This window comes from Sparus aurata, chromosome 22, assembly GCF_900880675.1.
Source record: "Sparus aurata chromosome 22, fSpaAur1.1, whole genome shotgun sequence".
NCBI lineage: Eukaryota > Metazoa > Chordata > Actinopteri > Spariformes > Sparidae > Sparus > Sparus aurata.
In genome coordinates, this window is record NC_044208.1 from 29,984,639 (window position 1) to 30,009,166 (window position 24,528).

Consider the following 24,528-nt stretch of genomic DNA (forward strand, 5'->3'; position numbering starts at 1 on the left):
GTCGCTCCTTGCCCCCTAAAGTTGACCGGATTGTCTCTCAGTCCCTCCATGAAAATGTGTATGCTTGAACATCTCTAATCAATTGGCATGAGGGCCAAATTCAGTTAACCTTTAACACACACACAGAGCTTGTTATTTATTTTGACCTGTTGTCCAGCGGTATGGCGAGCCCACAGTCTGTTTAGGTGTAATGCTCAGGTGTTAATAGACATCTCCTGGTTCGGTGTGGGCAATGTAGTCAGAGATGGTGTCTCTAACTTGTCTTGCTGAGAGCTGCTCTTTATCCTCATCAGTGATTCTGACCTGAGCTTCTCGTGTGTCAGAGACTAGGATGGATTTTGATGTTTTTAAGAAGTAACTTATGCAAATTCAAGAGTTTCGACATGTGCTTCTACTTCAAGTGAATTAATGAGAGAGAAATGTGTTGCACTGACAAGCTGTTGGGGGTTTTAAGTGTTTAGATATTTCAACAGATTTTAGCTGATGAGATAACAAAAAATAAATTATGAAAATGAAAGTAGAAAAGTACTGTGTTGCCCTTATTGATGATTATATGAATAACTATTTCTACGCCCTGTCCAATGTTCATATTTAGTGCTGAACTTTGATCCAGATCAGTGTGATCACTTTACTGTTCGGTCATTAAGAGACTGTGTGTTCATTGTTTCAGTGAAGGATTAAGGATATTCTGTGTGCCTTTCTGAAGACGGTGAGCATGTTTTTAATATACTATATAATGCCTGAAGATTATTTTCTCACTTTATGAGTTATGGTACATTTACATGTCTCATCGCTGTTCGGTTATAATACCTGTCTGACTGCAGATGTTTGTGTAGTGAAAGTAATAATTCTATCTGCATACATATATTTTTATTGTGTTGCCAACAAGATTTCATTTTCTAGAGTATTTCTTTAAATGACTTTCGAGTAGTTACAGCAGTCTACTGGTCTAGCATTGCACTGCCTGGTCAGTGGCCTTATGGATAGTTTGACCTTAGTTACCCTTAGGTGTAATTTTGGATGTAGCCCTCTAATGCATAGTATTTATAGAGATAAAGGTCTTATTTTGTTACAGTCATAATGGTTTGATGGTTAATAGATAGGACTCTCCCCCCAATTTTTTTTTAAACATTAAGTTAAGTTACATACAGGATGTGACAGAAATAAGCTTACAGTTATTTTGATCCTAATACAAAAACATAGTCTTTTACTAACCTAACCAAACCACAATGTTTGACAACATTCATAACAGCCCAAAAGTTATAATGTGTTAAATGTTTATCAGCATGCTTTCTTTTGAAAGTCTAATGTGACATTGCATATTTATAATTGCATACTTAACTGTGGAGCCCTACAGGTTAAAAAAAAAATAACATTAGAGGGATAGAAAGAGAATCAGATTTGTATGGTGTATGGTCACTGACCAAGCTGCTGTGTTTGAGTTTTTTTTTTGTTTGTTTGTTTATTCAAATCCCTTCATTCCTTTTATGCAGATAATATACATCAGTGTTTCCGGTACAGGGTATTCCAGAGCATCTTGGGGATAAGGGGGTTTCTCTAGCAGCTAACTCAGTCTAAAAAGTGTCCTCAGCATCATCACAAGTGATATTAGGATTGTTACTAATAAAAGCTAGCGGGGGCCTCTAGGTCTTATGGAAGGATGTCAGATGGGGACTGGATTCAGGAAGCCAGTTGTATTGTAGATGATGGATATCAGTCAGTTTTTATCAGATTTGAGGGAAAGGAATTGATCGATTTCGGCTTCAGGGGATGATTGGGGAAGTGTGGAAAATACTCCTTTTTCATACAGGTCGTTAATTGTTCTGTTTTCTGATATGAAGCCCAATCTTAATTTTGTTATGTTGATGAAGGTTCTCAGTCATCCAGGCCATAGTAATTCTTAGTGCTGTATCATAGGCAAGTAGTCGTGTTTCAGTTTCTTGAAGACGTTTCACCTTTGGTCCAAGAGGCTTCTTCAGTTCTAACTAGCTGGAACAGTGTTGCAGGGGTTAAACCCCTATTACATAGTGTGGGAGTGTATCAATAATGGTCAATGATTATAATTATTTATTATGATCAATAATAAGAATCAATTTACGTAAGATCACCTTGGGGGCACCACCCTTGAAGAAGGGAAAACATAGCTAATTCATTGAATCAGTCTCATAAAAAGGTACTAAACCGTCAGTTTGTAACTCTGATTAATAATAACTTATCATGCTGGAATGCAGGGCAGTAACAGTCAGATTGCCTCAGTTTACCTGGGCTGAAACACATGGTTGTAAAGCTAAGTACAAAACTTCTTAGAGGGCCTGTGGCATACTGTGATTAACACGAGGGGCACTTAAATCAAATTCTGACATCTTCAATAGAACACATTGACTACGGGATATTCAAATGCTGAACTGAAATTCTACAACTTTTTACAAAGCACTTTCAACCTGAATTGACAGCAGCATATAGAAATGGCCCAAAGTGGAAGTTAATGCCCAAAAATATTGTGGTTCATGAAATTACTTATACACTTGATTAGGGTAAATGTTACGACTTTTGGCCAAAGGATGTGAATCTCAAATTTTACCACGTCCAAATTACGCTTAAATGAATATTACACAATTATGAATGTACACCAATGGTACACTGCCTCACACGGGGCATCATATGTAGTGCTAATGTAGATCATGTAATGCAGTATTAATAGGGAATTTGGGCTACAATTGGCCATCATTAATAATTAGGGATTATCAGAGATAAGTATTAATTGTGATCAATAATGAGATCACTTTGGGGGCACCAGTCGTTAAGAAGGGAAAAGAGACAATTCACCAAATCAGTCTCATAAAAAGGGATACTTTTTTTGGTTTGTTTTATGAGTTGAAGTAAGCAAAAAATCATGAAGGACAAAGCAGTTCTGGAGCTTCACAGTAAAACAGAGTTGCAGCATTCTGCTAAAGAACTGAAGTAGCTGGAGACTTGATTTAAATCAGCGAAACAAGCAAAGAAACATCAGATGTATTCATACAGCTTGTCTGCTGTGTCAAAGTCTGCAGGAGAGAACTAACCACAGCCTGGATGCACATCAAAGTCTCGTTCAAAACCCGAAAACATTCAGCTTCAGTTTCTTGAGGTAAACTTCAAACTCCTCGCTCCAACTCTGACTCAAGTTTCCACTGTGGTCTTCCTGCAACAACTCGCCTCTCTAGAGATTTCAGACCAACCTTCTCATTGTTATTATTCAAGGAAGGAATCAAATGTAATGATTCTTAAGACTTGGACACTAACACCTCAGTCTGTCAGAAACGAAAACACTTTTAGTAGACAGTTGCACAAAGGAGAGTGACAAAAACTTTAAAACACAAAGACAATAACAGACAGTACAGTCCTGCTGAAAATGAAATTTTACATGATATTCACATTTCTCTGCATTTCACAGTTTATCCCTTGCTCAAACGTGTGTCAACTTTCTTTAAGTTTTTTGGACATACACATATCCACATCATCACTGATGAATCATAAAAAGAGTTATAAGAGGGGTGATGATCACTGATGTACTGTCTTTAAAATATTCAGCATTGATTTAAACAGTCTTAGTGTAATTGATCCAGACCAGCTGAGGACAGATGATTCATGTGTTCACGTGCAGAATGTGTTTTTATCTGTCAGCAAATAAAATCAGGTCTGGACTGAAAACCTCACTGAGCTCCTGATTTATATTTAATGAAACAGAACATGTTTCCTCTGTGCGTCTGTGGAACATTTTGTTGTTCTGTTAGTTATACAATATAATTAAATAGACAACGTTTTGGCGTCAACGTGTCAATAATATTGATTGCACAATGTAATGGATACAGAATAATACCGAGGTCTGCGTTTACTTTCATTGTGATCTTCTGTCACTGGGTTGCAGAATCTCCTGAGAATATGAAGCTCTAGTTACAGCACAACTCTTTCTGCTGTTATGTCTCCATTGTAAACAAAATGAAGGAATAAAGTCACACTTTTTCTCCTTATGTGTTATCTAGGAACAGCTTTTCAAAAAACTGACATCCCTACTTAGCTAGATTTTCGACTTTTAAATTGTAATACCTTAAAAAACATAAAAATACAACCAAACACGGTCTGGATTCAAATTATATCCTTTACTGATCTAAGACAAGCTTAATTGCACGCCAACTCATCGTTAAACAAACTTTATTCAAATTTATCTTTGTTTCTGAGAAAATAGTCAGAACTCTTATTTTTAACCCAGAATTCAAGGGAAAAATCTATAAGAATACTGAGGAAATAAAAGTTATGAGTGTCACGTTAAAGTCAGTGGACACAAACTGAATCAAAGTCAGCAGAACAGTGTTGGTTTGAGCTGTAAATCACCTCTGTAGCTGAGTTCAGTCCCAGTCTGCTGTCCAGATTCTCCAGTCCCCCAGAGCTGACTCCTAGTAAATTATAGCCAACATGGAAGGTCACCAGCTGTTTGACTAACTAAGCTACCACGTTTAAAGCAGCTAGTCACGAAAGCCATAGATAGCTAAACCTAAGAGTGTAGTGAGCAGCAGTTAGCAGTTACTCTGGTGATATGCTGCCCCCTTTGTGTTTGACACAAACGTTGACAGGTGGACAGAATTTACACATTGTGTCTTTAACTGTTCTTTTCTTAAAAAGAGTTTTACTGTGTTATTTTTCAGCCATGGGAGAAGGACACTCCAAATCTCATGCGTCCAAACCACCTCCACGTAAGTTACAAAAACAAACTGTAGTTTTATACCTGGGAAATTACACCTTGTTTCATGATAAATGTTTTCTGAACATGTATCATGTCTTTGTCAGTTCTCAGCAACCCTTGGAGGAAAATAAACTGGGGGTGAGTGTTTCTGCAGCTTCAATATGACATTTTAAACATAAAACTTTTACATTGCAATTTTACCTGTTTCCTTGTTCAGTGAATACAACATCCTAAAACATCTGACATCTGGGCATCAAACAGAAAATGGAAACTCAGCCACTTTAGCTTGAAACTTAATGTAATGTTTCCCTCCCTGAGCAGAGAGAAACAGAGCGTTCTGCAGTTTGTGAAGAACTACAAACCTCATGTTGAAGGTCAGCAGATCAGGATTCTTCTTCATGGACCAGCTGGAGCTGGAAAGTCCAGTTTCATCAACTCTGTCCAGAGTGTCTTACGAGGCAGAATGTACACGCTGGCTTTGGAGGATAACATCAGCGCTGGCAGTTTCACCAAAAAGGTATGAAGAACTTGTGATTGTCTTGCTTGAATAAAACATCCAAATTTATTTATGTCATATACAAGCTTTACAGTGAAATTGTGTTTATTATTATTATTATTATTAATAATAATAATAATAATAATAATAATAATAATAATAATAATAATTTTATTATTAAACTGCATTTGACCAGAAAGTACAAAGAGGTTTTGTCTTTGTATTACCTTTTAATTACCATTAATGTGTGATTAAAAAAAGCATGAAGACATTGTAAAATAATGTTGACATAAAATCCTTTTGAGCACAACAATCCACCAATGAAACTATAATTTATGATACAATGTTTTTGAATATTCTACACAACTTATGCAGATCAACTGTTTAAGGCCGCAGTGGCCAGATAACCTGGACTGCTGCAGAGCTCCAACAACTTCCTTTTTTATAAAATGATCATAATGGACGATTGATCAACAGAACACACACACACACACATACACAACACATTATTGGCTAACACAGGAAACTGTAGAATGATTGGTTGCTAAAAATGCTCCTCTGTACACAAAATCAGCCATCTACAACATTAATAAGACTTTCTGATAAAGTAAATGTTGACAAAAATTACGCAGTTACATAGATCTAAATAATTTTTCTTGAATAAAACAACTCATTGTTGCAAAGCGAAGCAGGTTATGCTTCATCGTTTAAAGAGTTCAAATCTACAGAATTAGAGTGAACTCAACTAAATCAATGAATGCTGATGACGGTTCTCAGTCACCCAGGTCATGGTACTTCTAAGTTCCGTATAACTGGAACTTGTTTCAGTTTCTTGGTTACGTTTCATTCAGTGTACTGTGCACTTTGAAGAGGACAGAGGCACCAACATTGATGTGTATAGAAAACGTACACACAGATCAGTACTTGCTGTTTGACTCTTATCACCCACTGGAGCACAAGCTGGGGGGTCATCAGAACCCTAAACCATCAGGCTGAGACCGTGCCCACAAAGAAAGAGGGGAAGGAGAAGAAACAGAAGCACATCAGGGGAGCACTTAAAACCTGTTGCTGGAACTGGACATTCGTGATTTCTTCTGTCACAGGATCATCTGAGAGACTCAGAGGATCTTTAATAAACATCATATCCCGGTTAACTTGAAACCAACCAACATACAGAGGCAGAACCTTGTCACTCCTAGGACAAAACACCCAGGAATAAATAGAGTAATGCAGTTTATGCTGTTCAATGCAGCAGGACTGCACAGATTTTATACATTGTAACAACAAATTCCAAACTCCATAAAGAAATGGCACAACACAGGAGAGCCGACTCCTCAGGTCCAGACTCTGCTGTCCACTCACATCTGAAGGAGAAAAAACATGAATTTGTGGACAACAGTGTGAACATCTTGTCCAGAGAAGACGGATGGTTTGAAAGAGGAGTAAAAAAAAATCCATCGGTGTCAAATTGGAATGACTGTCTTTGAACAGAGGAGGTGGTCTAAGACATCACTTATCACCCACCTACCATGCAATACTGAGTTCCCTCCCCAGACAGCTGAACAACCATTCACACCTGGGCTCACCTAACTACCAACATGAAGGCTAGTTGGGTCAACGACCCATGAGTGGCCCTAACAACTCTGAAACTCAGAGCTCACACATGTCCTTAACAACTCCGTAAGGACACTCCCACACAGATTTTAAAAGCCTGCAAACCCACAGGTAGAACTGAAGAAACCTCTTGGATGAGAGGTGAAATGTCTTCAAGAAACTGAAACAACTCCAGTTGCTTATGATACATCTGCTGGAAAGAGAACTAATGTAATATAGTTTACTGTGAACCAGCTCGGTAATGTTTGTCTGTTTGTCTGTTATTCATATGATCTTTACAGTACACAACCTACAAGATCCAGAGAGAAGACCCACAGTCCTTCTACCCGTTTGTCTTCAATGACATCATGGGCCTGGAGCCAATCAAAGGAGTCCATGTGGATGACATCAAACTGGCTCTGAAGGGACGTGTGATGGACTGTTACAGGGTACATTTGCACAATGGTTTTACACAAGATTAGTTGATGTGGTTATTCTGATGTTTTATTTCATGCATAATGCAGCTTTCATTCAGCTTTGTTTTAAAATGTGTTTTTCAGTTCAATCCTGAATCGAGGTTGTCAGAGGATGATCCATTCTATAACAGTTCTCCAGCTGACAATGACAAAGTGCACGTTCTGGTCTGTGTCATTCCTGCAAGCACAGTTTCTCAAATGAATGACAAAACTGTGCAGAAGATTCGGGACATCAGGATGGAAGCCAGTGCTCTGGGTGAGTACAGACGTCTGTTGGTTTTTGTCTACAGAGGTCACAGATCACACTGCTTGATAAAATCATACTAATATAGTGCTTTAGTCCAGGGTTTGTGCTTTTGGTCTGTTTCCTGTTTTATTTTGAAGGTTCAGTCCCCTCACATGTCATGTTTTGTGTTACTTCCTGCCTCCTGTGTTTCGGGTGTGTTCCCATCACTAATTGCCAGTTCATCCTGTGAATCAATATTCACTGAAGTGCTTCAGCTTTGTGTTCTAGACTTTGTTCTCCGGCTCCTTTTGAATTCATGTCAGCTACAGTTTCCTGTTCTCCTACAGATATTCCTCAAGTGGCCATTGTCACCAAAATTGATGAAGTCTGTCCTGAAATTACAAATGATTTACAGAATGTTTACAAGGTCAAGTACATGAAGGAAAAGGTATGTTTACATTTTTATTTCATGAAATTGCAAACAGATGGAGTCACAGCTGAAAATGAGTTACATGGTCCAGATGTTTTTAATGGCTGATGACTGATCAGATCAGCGAACACAAAAAATTCTGAGCTGTAATTCATGAACAAAGACATGTTTTATTTTGTACAGATGGAGCAGTTCAGTGCAGAAGTGGGGATCCCCATGAAGAGCATCTTCCCTGTGAAGAACTACCATGATGAGATAAACCTCGACAGCGACATCGACTCATTGATCCTGAGCGCCCTGCAACACATCCTCACCGTTGGAGACGACCACGTCAACTTCAAGAAGACTCAGTCTGGATGTTGAGACACATTTGCTTAATACAGCATAAATTATGTCAAATAATAATCAGTGACATTAACCTGCAGCATCTCTAACACAATCTTGTGCGTGACTTCATTGCTCTTATCAATGTTTATGTGTTTGTATGTGCTTTAGTTTAACTGTGATATAAAATATGGCTGAATAAACAGTTATTGCAGTAAAGTCAAACAATCAGGAACTCTTAATCTGCTTCTTCAGGAGTGTTTGCTGTGGTTCATACAGATTTAAAGTCGAGCTCTGCAACCACTTTAAATCATATTTGCACATTGTAAGTCTATTAAAAAACATACCTTTTGCCAAAATAAAGAAATGTCTTTGAATATTTAGATCAAAATTTCAAGACTTTCCAATTGTAGTTTTTGCAGCTGAGTCAAATTGATGTATTAAATATGCCTTGTTAAAATGGGCCCAAATAGTCACCATCAGAATCACTCAGAAGAAGTTAAGATGCCACAAAGAACATTTGATTCACACATTTTCAGAAGACCTATACTAAATTAATACTGAACTAAACTTCTTGAATGTTTTGTGACAAAGTAGTTTGTGTTCCGCTCATTCTTTACAGAAACATGAGAGCTGTAGGAATCATTAGAACTGAAGACTGACATGATAAACATGTTCTTCACTAATGGATGGAAACTGTGACTACTCAATCTCCAGAATAAATGTTAACTCAGTACGTTTATGCAAAACCACAGATGAGTTCAAACTGAACGTTTCACTAGCTTGCAGCCTAACGTTTGTTTAGGTTGAATTTTTTCGTTTCTCTTTTGTTTCAACACAGTGTTATTGCTAAAACACCTGTTTTGGTCGCCACAAAAATGAATCCTCTCACGTCCTTTAAGAAACTTGGTGATTTCACACTCAGAAATGCTGAAACACAGACTCGAACTGCGATCCAACCCTATCATGTGAAAGTCAGTTAATAAACATGTAATGTGAACATGATGTAGCACGTTTGGTACGAATGTCGTTTTGACTCTTACTAACCCTGACGTATCTGTGGTTTGCAGAAACATTTACTGTTAATGTTTTATCATGGTGACTAGGCTGTTTAAATATCACTTACACTTTCCAGCTGGCAAAATCCGGCGGCTGGTGAGTGCTGGTGACACGGTCCACCACTCACCAGCCGCCACTGGCATATATATATATATATATATATATATATATATATATATATATACATATATATACATATGTGTGTGTTCCCATCACTAATTGCCAGTGGTGTATATATATATATATACATATATATATATATATATATATATATATATATATATATATATATATATATATATATATATATATATATATACATATATATATATATATATATATATATATATATATATATATATAAATATATATATATATATATATATATATATATATATATATATATATATATATATATATACCAGTGGCAACTGGTGACTGAAAAAATTGGGGAGGACAAGAGGAAAACCAATGTTTCTGTGTTTCATTTTTGTGATAGTAGGGAAATGTTTTTGTCATTTATTGTGAACAATATGAACGTTGAATGGTGGCTCATGGGCCATAATTCTTACTGTGACAATAAAAAATCCTAAATGCATTGAGTGAATGGAAGGAGATCCCTCCCACGGAAGACAGAAGCCCTCCGTCCTCCTCTAGCCCCCACCTTCCTGCTCCCTGCTCCTCTCACAGACTGCTCTGTCTCCTCTGTCTGAAGCTGTCGCTGTTCAACCGTTTTAAGTGGATTTTTATGATATAATATATATATATAATATTTTATAAATGATACTGATATTTGGTAATGATTTATTTCGACCAGTTACTCTTTCTTAAAAAAAAAAAAGGATCTTCCTCTTGCCTCTCAAAAATAGAGGAGGACCAACCTCCTCTGCCTCTATGGACGAGCCTCCTCTGATATATTTAGAGAGAGAGAGAGAGACAGTATGTATAAAATTCTGTTTAATAAATATTTCTAGTTTATAGCTCGTTGTGTTCTGTACGGGTCCACTTCTTCTTGTTCTGTCAGATGGAGGAGGGTTGTCAGGTGAGGCAGGAGGACCCCTGATGAAGCTCAGCTCAGGACCCAGAGAGGTCCAGACCAACCTGCTCTGCTCTAGTGAGCCAAATTTAGCTGCTGCTCCTCCTCGGACCATATTAGGAAGCTGAACTTCCTCCTTGTTCAGTTACTTTCACTTTGGCTGATGGTCTGCAGCAGCACGGTACGTGTTCGGTGTGTTAGCTCATGTAGCAGTTAGCTGTAAACACAGTTCTTCTACGTGTGTGAGTTTGTGCTGAGACATCAGGATTAAACGGCAGAACCAGAAACCCGTTCGGATCCAGAGCATACCTGTCAACCCTCCCGTTTTCCCCGGGAAATTCCGTTATTTTAATCATCTGTCCCGCCGTCTTCCCGTTTACATATTTTCCCTTAAATCTCCCGTGTTTCCCCTCCGGCCCAGCAGGTGGCAGTACAGTAGTTGTAGCGCCCCAAACGCATGAAGATTCGTGAGATTCGGGATTCAAGCGGGATTCGAGTCGTTAATTCCTTAAGTTTCGTTTCATTAAAACCGAAAGTAAACACGGTCGCTACGTGACTAGAGGTCTATTTTTAGAATGGCAATTGAATGAATCGGAGCTACGTTATCAATTAATTTTTGAGTTTAGTCAACACGTGAGAACTCGTCTGACACGGAGAGTCTCCTGTTGTGTGCTGCATGTGTGAAATAACAACTGTAGTCTGGACTTTGTCTGCAGTGTATCTGTGTAAACGACTTCATCCAGCGTCTCTCCCCTCTGGCCTGTGAGTTACCATGGTTACTGAAACTTTATGTTGATCAACAAGACGTTTTTGGTTAGTTTGACTGTACAAAATCATGAATGTAGCCTGCTTGTAGCTCAATGCTGAAATCTTGTATTATAACATATAGAATAGGGATGTCCCGATCAGGTTTTTTTTACCCCGATCCCGATCCAAGTCCTTTAATATTAAGTATCTGCCGATACCGAGTCCCGATCCGATACTTAGCCTTAACTAATATTTTCCTAGATAATACCGCTGCATTAAGAAAAAAAGTACCTGCATCTAAGCTGTTCCTTAATAGGTTTTTATTATTTTATTTTGTTGAAACAAAGTATATACTTTCATATAGCTCTTAATTATTCTGCATATGCTATTACAACATTGGCCTCCACCTTCCTTGTGTTAGCAGGTGAGTGTGTGACGCTGCACTGTGACAGCAGACCCTCGTGTACAGCAGCTGAAGTGTGTGTGAGGCGCAGCTCACGCTTGGTACCTCCATATAATCCTTTGCTTATTTCATGTACTTTACGTTGTCACATAAAATGACGTGGACACATTGCTTGTCTATTAACGCGTTCAGCATCTCCTGGATTGCCTGCTTTACATGCTGTATGAGACCCACGGAACTAGTGCGCATATACCGGCATGTTGTAACTCGAAAGTGGAATAAATGTAATGCAGAGATGGTAGGGCATACCGGGGATTCAAAAACTCCAGGTGACAAAGAAAACCCTGATCCTCTACCACAGAGATGAGCTGGTTTTCCAGAGCGATTAATTTGATGACCCTCTCTGTATTATTTGTGGACATGTCGCTGAGGATATTTGTTTATTTTATTTTCTCATAACTTAAAGTATCCGCGAATGTTTGCTGCTTTGGTCTTCTTGCCTGTACTCTCGAGTGAACATGTTGTATTATTTGAGTTTTTGTTTTGTATATGCTGTATCAAATGAGTAGTAAAATGCAGCTCCGCGAAACCGCCGTATAGTCGATGTTACATGTCGCCGTTGGACTGCTTTCGCTTTCTAATTGACGTTATTTCCACACTGCAGACACTGTATTCACTGGTTTGCCAGAGTAACGCCACGCGCGCGTCTGCGTTCTGCCACAATTTGTGCTCTGACGTTAAAAAAAAAAAACCGGGCTTGGGTCCACGTTCAAAATTGCCGATTCCGATCAGCGGAAAAATGCCCAGATCGGCTCCGATCCCGATCCTACAGATCGGATCGGGACATCCCTAATATAGAACAAATGTAAAGCCTCAGAGCTTCTTTGATTATTAACAGTATGATAGAAAAGGTGATAACTCGCCATCAGACTGACAAGGCTGCAAAAGTTGCTGTTTGCATGATGTATTTTTCTGTTAAACGATAAGAGGCTCACTTTAACAATATTAATAATAATAATAATAATTAATGATAATGGTGATGAGAAGAAGAAGTAGAAAAATAGCGTACTGAAAAGTTCTGTAGATGGTTGATTATTTGAAAGAGTAAAACTTGAGAGAAGCTTGGCAAAAAAAGGCACAGTTTGATTTCATTGATTGAAAATTACATTGAAAAGACAAAAAACAGAATAGAACAGCTGTTCAGATCATCCTCCTGTAAAACACTGTTGGTCAAATATTTAAACTTCTATTTATGTTATGTACAAAGTGTTTTATTTGCGGACCCACTACTGCTGTAACAAAATAATTTCCCTGTCTGGGATCATTAAAGTAATTCCATCTATCTATCTATCTATCTATCTATCTGTCTATCTATCTATCTATCTATCTATCTATCTATCTATCTATCTATCTAAACTTGATGTCTGCATTAGAGGACATGGTGGGGGGTGAGGCTGTAAATGTTATCTTATCTTTTTTGCACGTGTCAAGTAACGTGCCCTGTAACATGTTTCACAAATTACAAATTGGGAATATGACTTGGCTACAAAGATTTTTTGCTTTAATCCATGCATTTGTTGCAGCAAGAAAGGCAGAGGATGATAAGGCAAGGAGGAGGAAAGGTGAGAATTGTAATAAGCTAAGAGAATGAGAAAAATAGTGAACTAGCCTACAGATGCAACAGATAGCCAATAGAGATGCTAACCTGTAACCTACTTCAAGTGTAGCCTAGGCTAAAAAATGAAAGGACATGCAATGAATCAGAATATTTTAAGGCCATGTTCAGTCACAGTATGAATTATCCATCAATAATATTATTTGGATGTTTGGATGGATAAGTAACAATGTGACTAAACATGGCATTAAAATATTCGGTCATGACTCAGTAGTATACTTAGACATTTCATTTTAAAAATTCAACAGAGGATGAGACAGGAGAGAGAGATGAAGAGGTTGAAGGGACAGAGACAGGAGGAGAGGAGAGAGAGCAGGAGAAGGAACCAGTGATATGCATGTGGAGTCAGTCAGGTCCATTATTAGCCCATGACCAGCTACATACAAAGACCAGAGTGCTCTGATGAATAAAAAGGTAATACTTCTTGTAAGCTATGGTATTACTGTACTTGTTGTTACCTCTCTCTCTCTCTCTCTCTCTCTCTCCTCTCTCTCTCACACTCAATCACCATAGCCTTTACCAAACACTTAATTAACTTAACTACAGTTACAGATTATCTTAGTTGTGTAGTTTTTTGTCTATGTGTGTGTGTGTGTGGGGGGGGGGGGGGGGGGGGGGGGGGGGGGTCGTTCGGTCGCAGAGGATTTCCCTTATTTTAAATCCCAATGTTGACAGGTATGATCCAGAGATGTAGAGCTCGATAAAAACGAAAGTAAACGCGAGAGACTCGAGACACTTTGAGACAAAACGTGTATTGATCATGTTTGAACTGCGTCATAGATCATTGATCATCAAACCAATTTAATGTAACGGCGTTTATCCACCGAGCCGAACCGAACCGAGCCGAGCTGAGTAGTGTGCGGTTGTTAACACTGACCTCCTGTCTGTGTTTGTTCTGACTGTCGCGTCTTCATCGCTTTGAACACTATAGTGCGTTGGTGCGCTTCATGGTGCGTTCAGGAGCAGGTCGTAAACTCAGAAATGTGAACTCCCATGAATACGACAGGTGTTTAAAACAGGACAGATTCTATTTTCTTTTTTTCCTTTGTTGAAATATATAATTAAATGTTTTTGATTGCTTGACAGCTCTAATTTAAATGTTTCTCTTCATTCATTTGACTTATTTTCTCCCAAAGTGTCCAGTTATTTCACTTTTATTCAAACTTGAGCTCAGAGTTTCACTGTAAATGTTGATGTGTTTTTCTCCAGTGATGGGAGGACTGTTCTCCAGTTCTGATCCACCTCCACAACCTCCTTCACCTCCTTCACCACGTGAGTTTATTTAAAATGAAAAATAGTTCTTACTGATAGAAACATCTCACATTGTTTCATGATGACTGTATGTTTTTATGATCTTTTGTGTTTTCTGAACATGTTTTGTGTATTTTTCAGTTCTCAGTGAAACGTGGAGGACGATTCACTGGGAGTGAGTGTGTCAGCACAAGTTAACTTGTAGTGATTGATTACTGATCACGTCTTTATGAGATGACGTCCTGATAAACTTCACAGTTGTTGTGTGTGGAGCAGAATCTAAATGCTTTTGCATCTGTTTTATAAGCGGCACCTCCGAAGAGGAAAACATTTAAATCAAATCAATAATTTCCTCAAGTTACCAGTCAAATATCTAAAAGTGTGACTTCTCGATTAATTTGATCTCCATTATCCACTTCAACGAAAAACATAGAACCACGACTGGGTTTAAATGAAAATGTTTATCAGCTGAGTAAAAATCAACACAAGTGACTAAAATGAAATGATGACAGTGAATTAACTGAAGAATGTGGAAATAATCTGTTCAATACAGATTTTAGTCACTAATACTGAAGGAAGATACCACATTTGGAGGTTGAATTATTGTCAATAACATTATTATTATTATTATTTTTATTATTATTATTATTATTATTATTATTATTATTATTATTATTATTATTATTGTTGTTGTTGTTGTTATTTACATCAACCCAGTCATGAGCTTAACAAACTGGTGGCAAAGTTATAATAGACTCAGGTGGAGTTGAAACTCAGCGGCAGATATACCTAAGGAGGTACAACTAGGATTGAAAGGGTTTGTGAGTCAAGTGAGTAAACATATGCACACCTCACACAATAATTGGAGTTTGGTTTGGGATAATGGTAAAATACATTCCTTCGGGGAACACATACATAAATTACTAGTCGGTTGTACTCCAGGGGCTGGTCTAAGCCAAAAGTATCAGGGCCGATTTTTTTGTCCCAGTCCAGCCCTGTCAACCAACCAGGAGTCTCCTCCTTCAGAGTTTACTTTATTCATTATTTGTAACATTTGGAACATTCAATTATTAAAACATAGAGATTAACATGCTGAAAACGCACACGTCATCCACCATAACCCATTAGAATAGGTAAAATAAGCAGGACGTGAACTGGGAGTACAGACAGACAGAAAGAAACAAACATACACAACATTTACCTGAGTGAATTCTTCTTTTAAGGAAATTATCATGAAGAACGTTAACTTCATGCAAATAAATGTGAAACAAAGAGTAAATAATTTCGAATGATATAACTGAAAGAAATATTGATTTTACAGCATTTCTTTCACTAACTGTAATAAAACATGTCCTGATCTCCTGTGGGTGTCAATTTTTGGAACGTTAAAAGCTGTTTTTCTTTGACAAGTGGGAAAACTGTGTCATGTGTAAAAACACAAAATTTCAGAGCACAAATAATGAAATAAAAGTTTAAGAGAATAATTTGTGATAACTGGACTCCATGTGTTTAACATACCTGTTCACTAATCTGCATGTGTTGTCTGTGATGTTGATGTGCTGCATGTTTCCGTCCATGAACAGAGACAATCAGAGCGCTCTGCAGCATGTGAAGGACTACAAACCTCCGACTGACAGACATCAGATCAGGATTCTTTTTCATGGACCGGTTGGAGCTGGAAGAACCAGTTTCATCAACTCTGTCCAGAGTGTCTTACAAGGCAGAATGTACAGACAGGCTTTGGTGGATAACATGCCTTCATCTTTCACCAGACAGGTATGAAAAACCTTTGATTGTGTTGAAAAGGAAAAAAAACCTTCATGTCATATAAATAATAATAATAATAATAATATTAATAATAATTTAATTTAAAGGCGATTTTAAAGCACTCAAGGATATCGCACATAACAACAACAGTACAACAAAAACAGGAGACAATTTAGTGCAAATGAGGAAAAATAAATGAATGAGAATAAGATAAAAACATTGCAAACCTCTTTAAACCCTTACAGTTTGGTTAAGTCAAGGAAACTAACCTCCAAATTCCACCATGTCACGTTTGTTTATGCATTTACTTCCACTGGCTCCGCTGCAGTGCATATTTAAACACAAGCCTTATATTTCTACCAGAACTCGGAGCACGGGGCAGCAATTCAGCTGAAACATAACATCTGGTCCATTGTCATAATAAAACATTCCGTGTTGACTCCAGCACAAAAATAAATATTATTCCAAGCATTTCGTCTCATCTTTCAGTTGGGAACAGTTCTTGTTGTTGTGTTTATGAAAAATATGTATAACTGCGGTCATGTGTGATTCTGTAATTATCGTGGGATTCCCTCGGTCTTGCAACTCCAGCAGTCCAGCAGTGCTGTGCCGTACTGCACTCAAAACATAGCCAGTGGGGTTTGCCGGATGATGGAGCACAGAGCAAAACTGTACTGGAGCCGTTCCGCAGCGCACATATACATCCAGTGGAATTCCAGGGTAAAACTTCTTCACAGCGTCTGGTTTCAAAGTTACACACTTCATGTGTTCATCCATCCACCTCATTTTCCTCACTTAAGGTACCTTGTTTTCTCACTTAAAATGTCTTCAGAAAGGTATTTCGCTGGAGTGTTTTGTAAATTAAGAGTTTCCAAACAATCTTCCTTGTTAGCCCGGTTTGAAATCCCGGAGCACATGGCCCGCAAATGATGTTAATTCAATCAGGAACAGCCAGTGACTTTGCATGTTACTCTGAGGATGCAATCTGTTAGGTCAGATTCAGCCCAAATCAGGTGGTGGGAGTGTCAGTCCATGGTCCGTGTGTGTTATGTGTTGGGAACCCCTGCTGATCAGTTTTCTGAAAGATGAATGTGCTATCTTGTTATGCTACATCGTCAGCATACATGGATTTGTTTTAAACTGGTGCTCAAAGCCATACTGAGCGAAAACACATGACCCATGACATTACAATCCACTATGGTTGTAGTCGTTCCTGCAGCAAGTCTGATTACCAGCTTATGTGATTAGACACCACAAGCTTTTCACCACATTTCAACCGCATTTTTTTTTTTCAGCGCTCCCTGTAAGCAAGTACTACCGCAGCTTTAACGGACCACCCTCATTAAAATGGATGGGAAAACCAGTGTTTTTGACGCACTGCCTGATTTGGTCTGACTCCAGATCTGGGAGTTTATATACATATCATTTTATAAAAACAGCTCAGTTAATGTGTTTCAGCAGGGGGTTAACAGTTTCATGCTACTTCCTGTTTTGCAACCGGACAAACACTATCACCAAGAAATGACCGGCGCTATTTTTCTGCTAAATACAGTCCTTGTGTAAAGTACATAACCACCAGAGGCCAGGAGCCAGGAAAAACTGAGCAGAACAAATATAACCTCCGATATTTGGGTACAGAATGTCAGAGTTCCTCAGGAATGATTTGAGTAGACTCAGATCACCAGTTGTGCAGGTATGGAGACTGACTACTAATCGATTCAGAGCAGCTTCTGATCAGGGTGTGACAACGCTTTTTGATTGTAGGACAGAAAATGTGGTCTCTTTAAGCCGCGTTGAGGTTTCTTTGCTGTCCTTTTTTTCTTCCTAATTGAGGTGAATCTTGAGCTTTCTACAGTTGAGTTGCAGAATATCTGAGTTTTCATTCTTTGTCAGTTTGAAAAGTTAAAATCCACAGAATACAAACTTAATAAACCAAACTGATGAATCCAAAGCTGCTGAATGAAATATATTACAGTTACTAAAGCTGGGTACTGATTTGTCTGTTGTTGCTCTATATTAATCAAATTAACTGAACTTTTCTCCATATGAACGTTTCAGTTCAGAACCTACAAGATCCCAAAAGAAGACAGACAGTCCTTTTATCCTTTTGTCTTCAATGACATCATGGACCTGGAAATAGAAGCTGGAGTCCTTGTGGACGATGTCAAACTGGCTCTGAGGGGACACATGAGGGACGGTTACAAGGTACAGCTGCTGCAGATGTTTCTGCTACAAAATCAGTGTGATTCTTTTTAATTATTTTACATATTGAAACTATCAGTTGACTAATTTAAATGTTTTTTTCCTTTCAGTTATATACTCACTGATATATTTTACAACTGTCCTTTGATCAGATCTCAATTTGTTTTCCAGTTCGATCCTGAGTCTAGGCTGTCAGAGGACAATCCATTCTACAACAAAAACCCAAGAACCAATGACAAAGTTCACGTTCTGGTTCTGGTCATTAGTGCCAACACAGTGTCTGGGATGAGTGATGAAATTGTGCAGAAGATTCAGGACATTAGGATGGAAGCCAGCGATCTGGGTGAGAACAGGAATCTGTTTTTTTTCTGTGTTTTTAATTGATCGTGCTGTCTATGATCCTGATGTGGTGCTCGTTAGTATCCAACAGTCACTTCCTGTGGCTGTGTCAAAGAAGAGGGCACATGGATATGACATAATTAAAAGAGCTCCAATCAAAACGACACCTACTTGACTCAAATTTGACTCAATCAACACTACATTTGGTATAAAGTCTTATGGGAGCTTATACAAATGAGCAGAATCAGTCAAAAGGCTGCTATCAATTGAAATCTCCTCATTAAGGGTGAGGCTTACAATAACTTGGCCATAACTCTGTAAACATTGGTCCAATCATCAGAAGAGGTTTGGAATAGGCTTCCAAAGAAGGCATTTTGAGCCCTGACCATAGGGGGCGCCACAGATACAGAAAATGTGTACGTCAAAACTAGTATAACAGAGTTTCACAAATTCTGCTGAATCCCACTCATTGCTGCTTGCAAGTTGAGATCTCAGTGTTATGATGTGTGATGTTATTGCTGGTTCCAGTTATTGATGACAGTTTTACATGTGTACTATTTAAAGCTCAGGATTATATTTCTGTGTTTTAATACACTTGGAGACATTTTAGATGACCGTCGCTCCTGGATGTTACAGTTAAATATAGGAGCCCAATACAACAGAAACAAAACACAATCACCATCGAATACTGATTTTGGCGTTGATTACTATGGTAACTGTTGACGCTTCAAAGCTTTGGCGCATTTGTGTGATGAGCCCTAATGAAGTGGCTGTGATTGGTGGATAGTCATTTCTATTTTTACAATAATTGCAGACAGAAGCTGTTGCAAAGTTGCAGCAAAGTTTTGATATTGTTTGACAAAATCTGATATGCTTAAAGGGATAGTGAGTGTTTTTTGAAGTGGGGTCATATAAAGTACATATCTACAGTCGATCTGTTTCCTACCATAATCACCGATCAGTGCTGCCTCAGTTTGGAGAAGCAGAGAGGTTCCACGGTTGAGAAAATGTAGTGCCAAAAGAAAGGCCGGTCTGACGGCAATGTAAAGTGGTGGGAATTTTCTCTATATAACGTACACTTGAACTATTGTTCATATACTCACCTGCAGTGATCAGTCCTGTGTATTAAACCGTGCTTACACTACAACAGTGTGATGACAAAACAGAGCAAGGAAAGGGACTTCACCTTTTTAAATAAACTAAAGGCTTTGGAAACAGAGATGAGCAGGTGGACAACACTACAACACTACTATTCTAAAGAGGACATTTTCTCTCCATGGCGCTCTAGTGGAAGTGTCCTGGTGTGAGTCATTCTTAAAAAACATAAACACTAACTGAGAGATCAGTGTGTGTTATTGACAGGCGTGCTTGCCTCATGCGGATAAAACAAAACGGATGATAAAACAATCACTGTAGTTGGAGCTGACCACAGATCCATTAGTCAATACCAGTCAGTATAGTTCAGTATCACTCAGTACCAGTCAGTACTGACTTGACTATGACTGAATTCACTAATTTTTCTAGCTCCTCCTAGCTTAGTTTAAAGGGTTTGACACCCAAACATAATCTAGACACCATCATAACTTTAGACTGATACAACTGATTTTGTGTCATTTTATTTAAGGTTGACAGGTTTGTTATGAGTTCTGTCGATGTAAATATGAATTATTTAGAGCTTCCTGTACAGCTGCAGTTTGTATACAGCTCATCTGTACATGAGGACAGTGTGAGGAGGCTTCTGTCCTCTCAGACAGCTGATACAGTTTAATGTGTCACTAAACAGCCAGGAGGAGCTGCTCTCAGCTCTCATCAGGCTCAGATGATGACTGCAAATGTGAACTGTTTCTTTTATTTAAATGATGAATTTTGTCACTATGGAGCGTCTTTTGACTAAGAAATAAAGTTTGAATTGAATTAAAACTGTGTTTATTCCTGTTTTGTTCAGAATGTTGAGTCATCCTCGATGGAGGTTCAGGTTTTAGGTTCAGTCAAACTGCTCTTCATCAAACCAGGTCCCTGTGAGATCTGATCCAGAACAACTTGTGACTCACAATTGAATCTAAATGTAGTCGTCTGAAAAAAACGTTTAAAAAAAACAAATCTCTTAACATTCCCTATTTCGTTAAATTGTGTTTGTTAGCTTTTCTGTCCTTTTATTGTTCACCATTGAATATAATTTGAACCACTCATAAAATGTCAGTTAGTCCTCCAGAGTTTCCCCAACTGTCTCACGCGGGGCACCATGTATAGTTTAATGCAACATTAATAGGGTGTTTTGAGCAGTGGCGGTTCTAGACCAGGTTTAATAGGGGGGCCAGGTTGGGGCCGGCTGTTTTTGTTGGGGGGCACATACAACCCAGGAAAAAAGACAAATCGCTCGTTCAGACAAGGGATAAATGGACCTTAAAACAGTGTTTACAATTTCAACAATTTCGATTAGGTAGTAAACTGCTGATACACTTTATTTCTGTCTTTCCCTTCAGTTCAAAATCGTTGCAAGAAATCTGTCATTGTATTATTGATGCAGACTCCCTGTCAGGGGGGGCCACAGGGGGGTCCGGACTCAGAGTTACAGGGGCACTGGCCCCTGTTGGCCCCCCCCCCTAGAACCGCCCCTGGTTTTGAGTTAAATTTGGTTATCAGTGATACTTAATGATTACCAGGGATGATTATTAATTATGATATATGACAACATCCAATTTACATTAGATCACCTCGGGGGCACCACCCCGAGAAGAAGGGGAAAAGAGCCAATTCACCAAATCAGTCTAATAAAAAATACTACTTTTTACTTTTTAACATGCAATAACTAGACTACATATGTAGAACTTACAGAAGAAAACTTCCACTGAAGCTTTACATTAACAAACAAGACTCACAAGACCACTCTTGCTGTTGAATAAACTCCAAAACAGTCAAATGTTTTAACATTCAATAGATAAAAAGTAAAAAATAAATACTTGAAAGAGACAGACGATTCATCTCCAATGTAATAATCACAGAAAATCATCTGCTGGAAAATCCATCCGTTTTACATAAACTCATACTTTTTACATTCATTATGGGGTTAAATTGTGTTGTGTTTTTCTGTCCTTTTAATCTTCACCTTTGGATATAATGTGACTCATCCATAAAATGTCAGTCAGTCCGGGTTCATCACTTTCCTCCAGAGTCAAACTGTCCACCTGACACCTGACTGCAGGTCACAAAAATCATGTTAAGTTTAGAGTTGCTGCACTCTGAACTTGTGATGCTGCTGCTCATGTTGGCTTCAACACAACCTTTGGTCAGTGATGAAGTCATCATCAGAGAGCTCTAGCAGGGGGCAGCATGCTCTGATCTTCTGCTGGGGTCCACCGGAATCTTCTTCCTGTCAGGTTTTCATGAATAAGCATCTCAACTGAATACCAGTTAATTATAATAATTAAATCCACTGATTACAGTCAAATGTGATAAATACGTCAAAGAGCTAAAACATCAAAGTTTTAAATCTTGAAGTCAAACTGAAATCACACTCACTTGTCTCTTTGTGTAATTAAAACTAATAGCAGTGTTTTTAAAATGTATTACAAAGATTTGATATTTCTTAAAATATATGAAGAATGGCAAGTTGAAAAATTACAAAACAAATATGACCAACAAGGTGAGTTTATATTTATTCAATTCATAATTTTTCCTTTCTCAAACTTAACGTGACATTGGAATCAGAAATCCATGGTGATTAACTGTGTCATGTAGAGTGTAGAGAAATAATATAAATACAAAATGAATATAAGTAAAATATATTAGATTCCACAGCTGCAGTCACACTCCATCACAGAGTGAGCGGTTGAAGGCATCAGAATGGAATCTGGCCTGTGGTTAAACAGATATCTGATGATAAAAAAGAAAATGATGAAAACGAAAGTAAAATGTACTGTGTTGACATTACTGATGACCGGAACATAACCACAACATGTCCAAGGTCAATACTGAGTCCACGGTCATGAAGAGAATGTGAGCTCATTGTTTCAGTGAAGGACTGAGGATATTCTGTGTGCCTTCGTGAAGACGGTGAGCATGTTTTCATTATTTTACGATCTGCCACAAGTTAATTTCTGTCCTCACTTGATGATTTACGAAATCTTTACATGGCTTGTCGCTGTTCCTTTATTATATCTGTCTAGTAGTTTTCTTAGACTACATGAAGTTGGTGATTTCAGTTGTATGTATGATGAAAGTAATAATCTGTTAGAATACACATTTGTATCACTGTGTTAAAGGTGCACTGTGTTGAAATGTTAGTTAGCAGAGAAAAATCCTTATTGGCTGAAACAAGTTAAATAAACAAACTCTCTTTGTTGTCATGACTGAATAAACTCACTAAACAAACTGACCATGAAGGAATACACAGTTTGTACGGTTGTAATTTATATGTGGCGGACCCTGCCACCTTTCTAGCTTCATGTTGTGTGACCTTATTTTCCTCTGAGAACAGCTTGTTTATTCACTTATGGTAATAATTTCTATTATACCCTCATAAATATTATGAATATAGAAATTATGATTCTTCTTCTCCAAAAACTAAATGAAGCTAATTTTAGGAACAGGATTTCTTCATATTTAGTTTAATTTCTTTTTTCATATACTGGTTTTCCTTTGGCAAAAATGTGGACAACTGGCCTGTAGATGCAGTTTGTGAATTGTACCTGTTCTTAAGTAGGGGCTCTATCTTTGTATTGCACTCACTGAGATTTAACCTGCAAATGACTTCAAGGCAGCCAGGTGTTGCACTCTGTGCCAGGGAAGATATCAATCGCTCGACACAGGGTTCCTCCATTGTTAAACCAGTTGTCTGAAAACAGTCAGTGTGGTTGGGTATGCTGTTGCTTTGTAGACACTCTGCAGTGTAGCATTACATGGCTGCCACGTAAATGTGGTCTATAGAGTGGAGTAGTCTGTGGTGGCAAGGTCTGTGAGTTTTCTTAAATGAATTTCAGTTAAATGTCTGAAATGAGGTGTGTTGTGACCACAGGTTGAACATATTTACATGTTTTGTTCTACGACATAAATACTTAAATGTAAGCTTATGGGAAAAAACGTATTTTCTGGCAATAATGCATCCTGTGACAGTGTTATTACACGGTTTGGCCATTATGAAAACAGGCTTCAAAGACTGACGCTCTTCCAAATTGTTGTGGGAAGGGCTAATAGATCTCCACTTGATGAAAAGTGTAAATAAAATGTCATTTTTTAGTGATGAGTTTGAAAGCAGCTTGCAGTTTGCACATTATTATGTATTTTCACTTTATTAAGAACGAAAGATGGAATTTGGAAAGTATCACCAGTAATACTGATATAAGAAGCAACATTACCAAAAGATAATTTAGGTCCTGTTCAGGTTCTATTCATAGGTAAAGTTGTTTTTTGAGTTTCATTCCCTCAAATATTGACACACAGGGATTGTAAGAGGGGTGACCATCATCACTATGTGTCGGAATTTGAGGAGTTGGGAATGAGACTCAAAAATCAACTTCTCTTACAAATAGAGACTTACAAATACAGTTAGTTTTAGTCACTGGTCTCTGGTCCTATGTGTTCCCACTGTCAAGCCCATCATGCTGGATGTGGGCTAGGATATATATTTCCCTCCCTCCTGCCTCTCAGTGTCAGAGGAGGAGCTTCCTCTGGTACTGACATTACTGATGGCTCAATAGATAACATAGCCTGGTCTTACTTTCACTTTGTTCCTGTACAAAAGCAACATCAACAACACAGGTAAGAAGTTTCCGTAACATCACAGCA

At 38.1% G+C, this 24,528-nt stretch overlaps 2 protein-coding genes across 2 annotated transcripts in view; both read left to right on the forward strand.

The window, feature by feature from the left end:
- Positions 1-24,528, forward strand: part of LOC115574089 (NACHT, LRR and PYD domains-containing protein 14-like) — a 915,401-nt gene that overhangs the window by 518,266 nt on the left and 372,607 nt on the right. The window lies entirely within an intron of this gene.
- Positions 679-8,662, forward strand: LOC115574112 (interferon-induced protein 44-like). The gene is made up of 8 exons (XM_030405362.1): positions 679-709; positions 4,683-4,730; positions 4,825-4,858; positions 5,042-5,237; positions 7,112-7,258; positions 7,370-7,541; positions 7,859-7,959; positions 8,125-8,662. The coding sequence occupies exons 2-8, from the start codon at positions 4,685-4,687 to the stop codon at positions 8,302-8,304; spliced, it is 876 nt and encodes a 291-aa protein (XP_030261222.1). The 5' UTR covers positions 679-709; positions 4,683-4,684; the 3' UTR covers positions 8,305-8,662.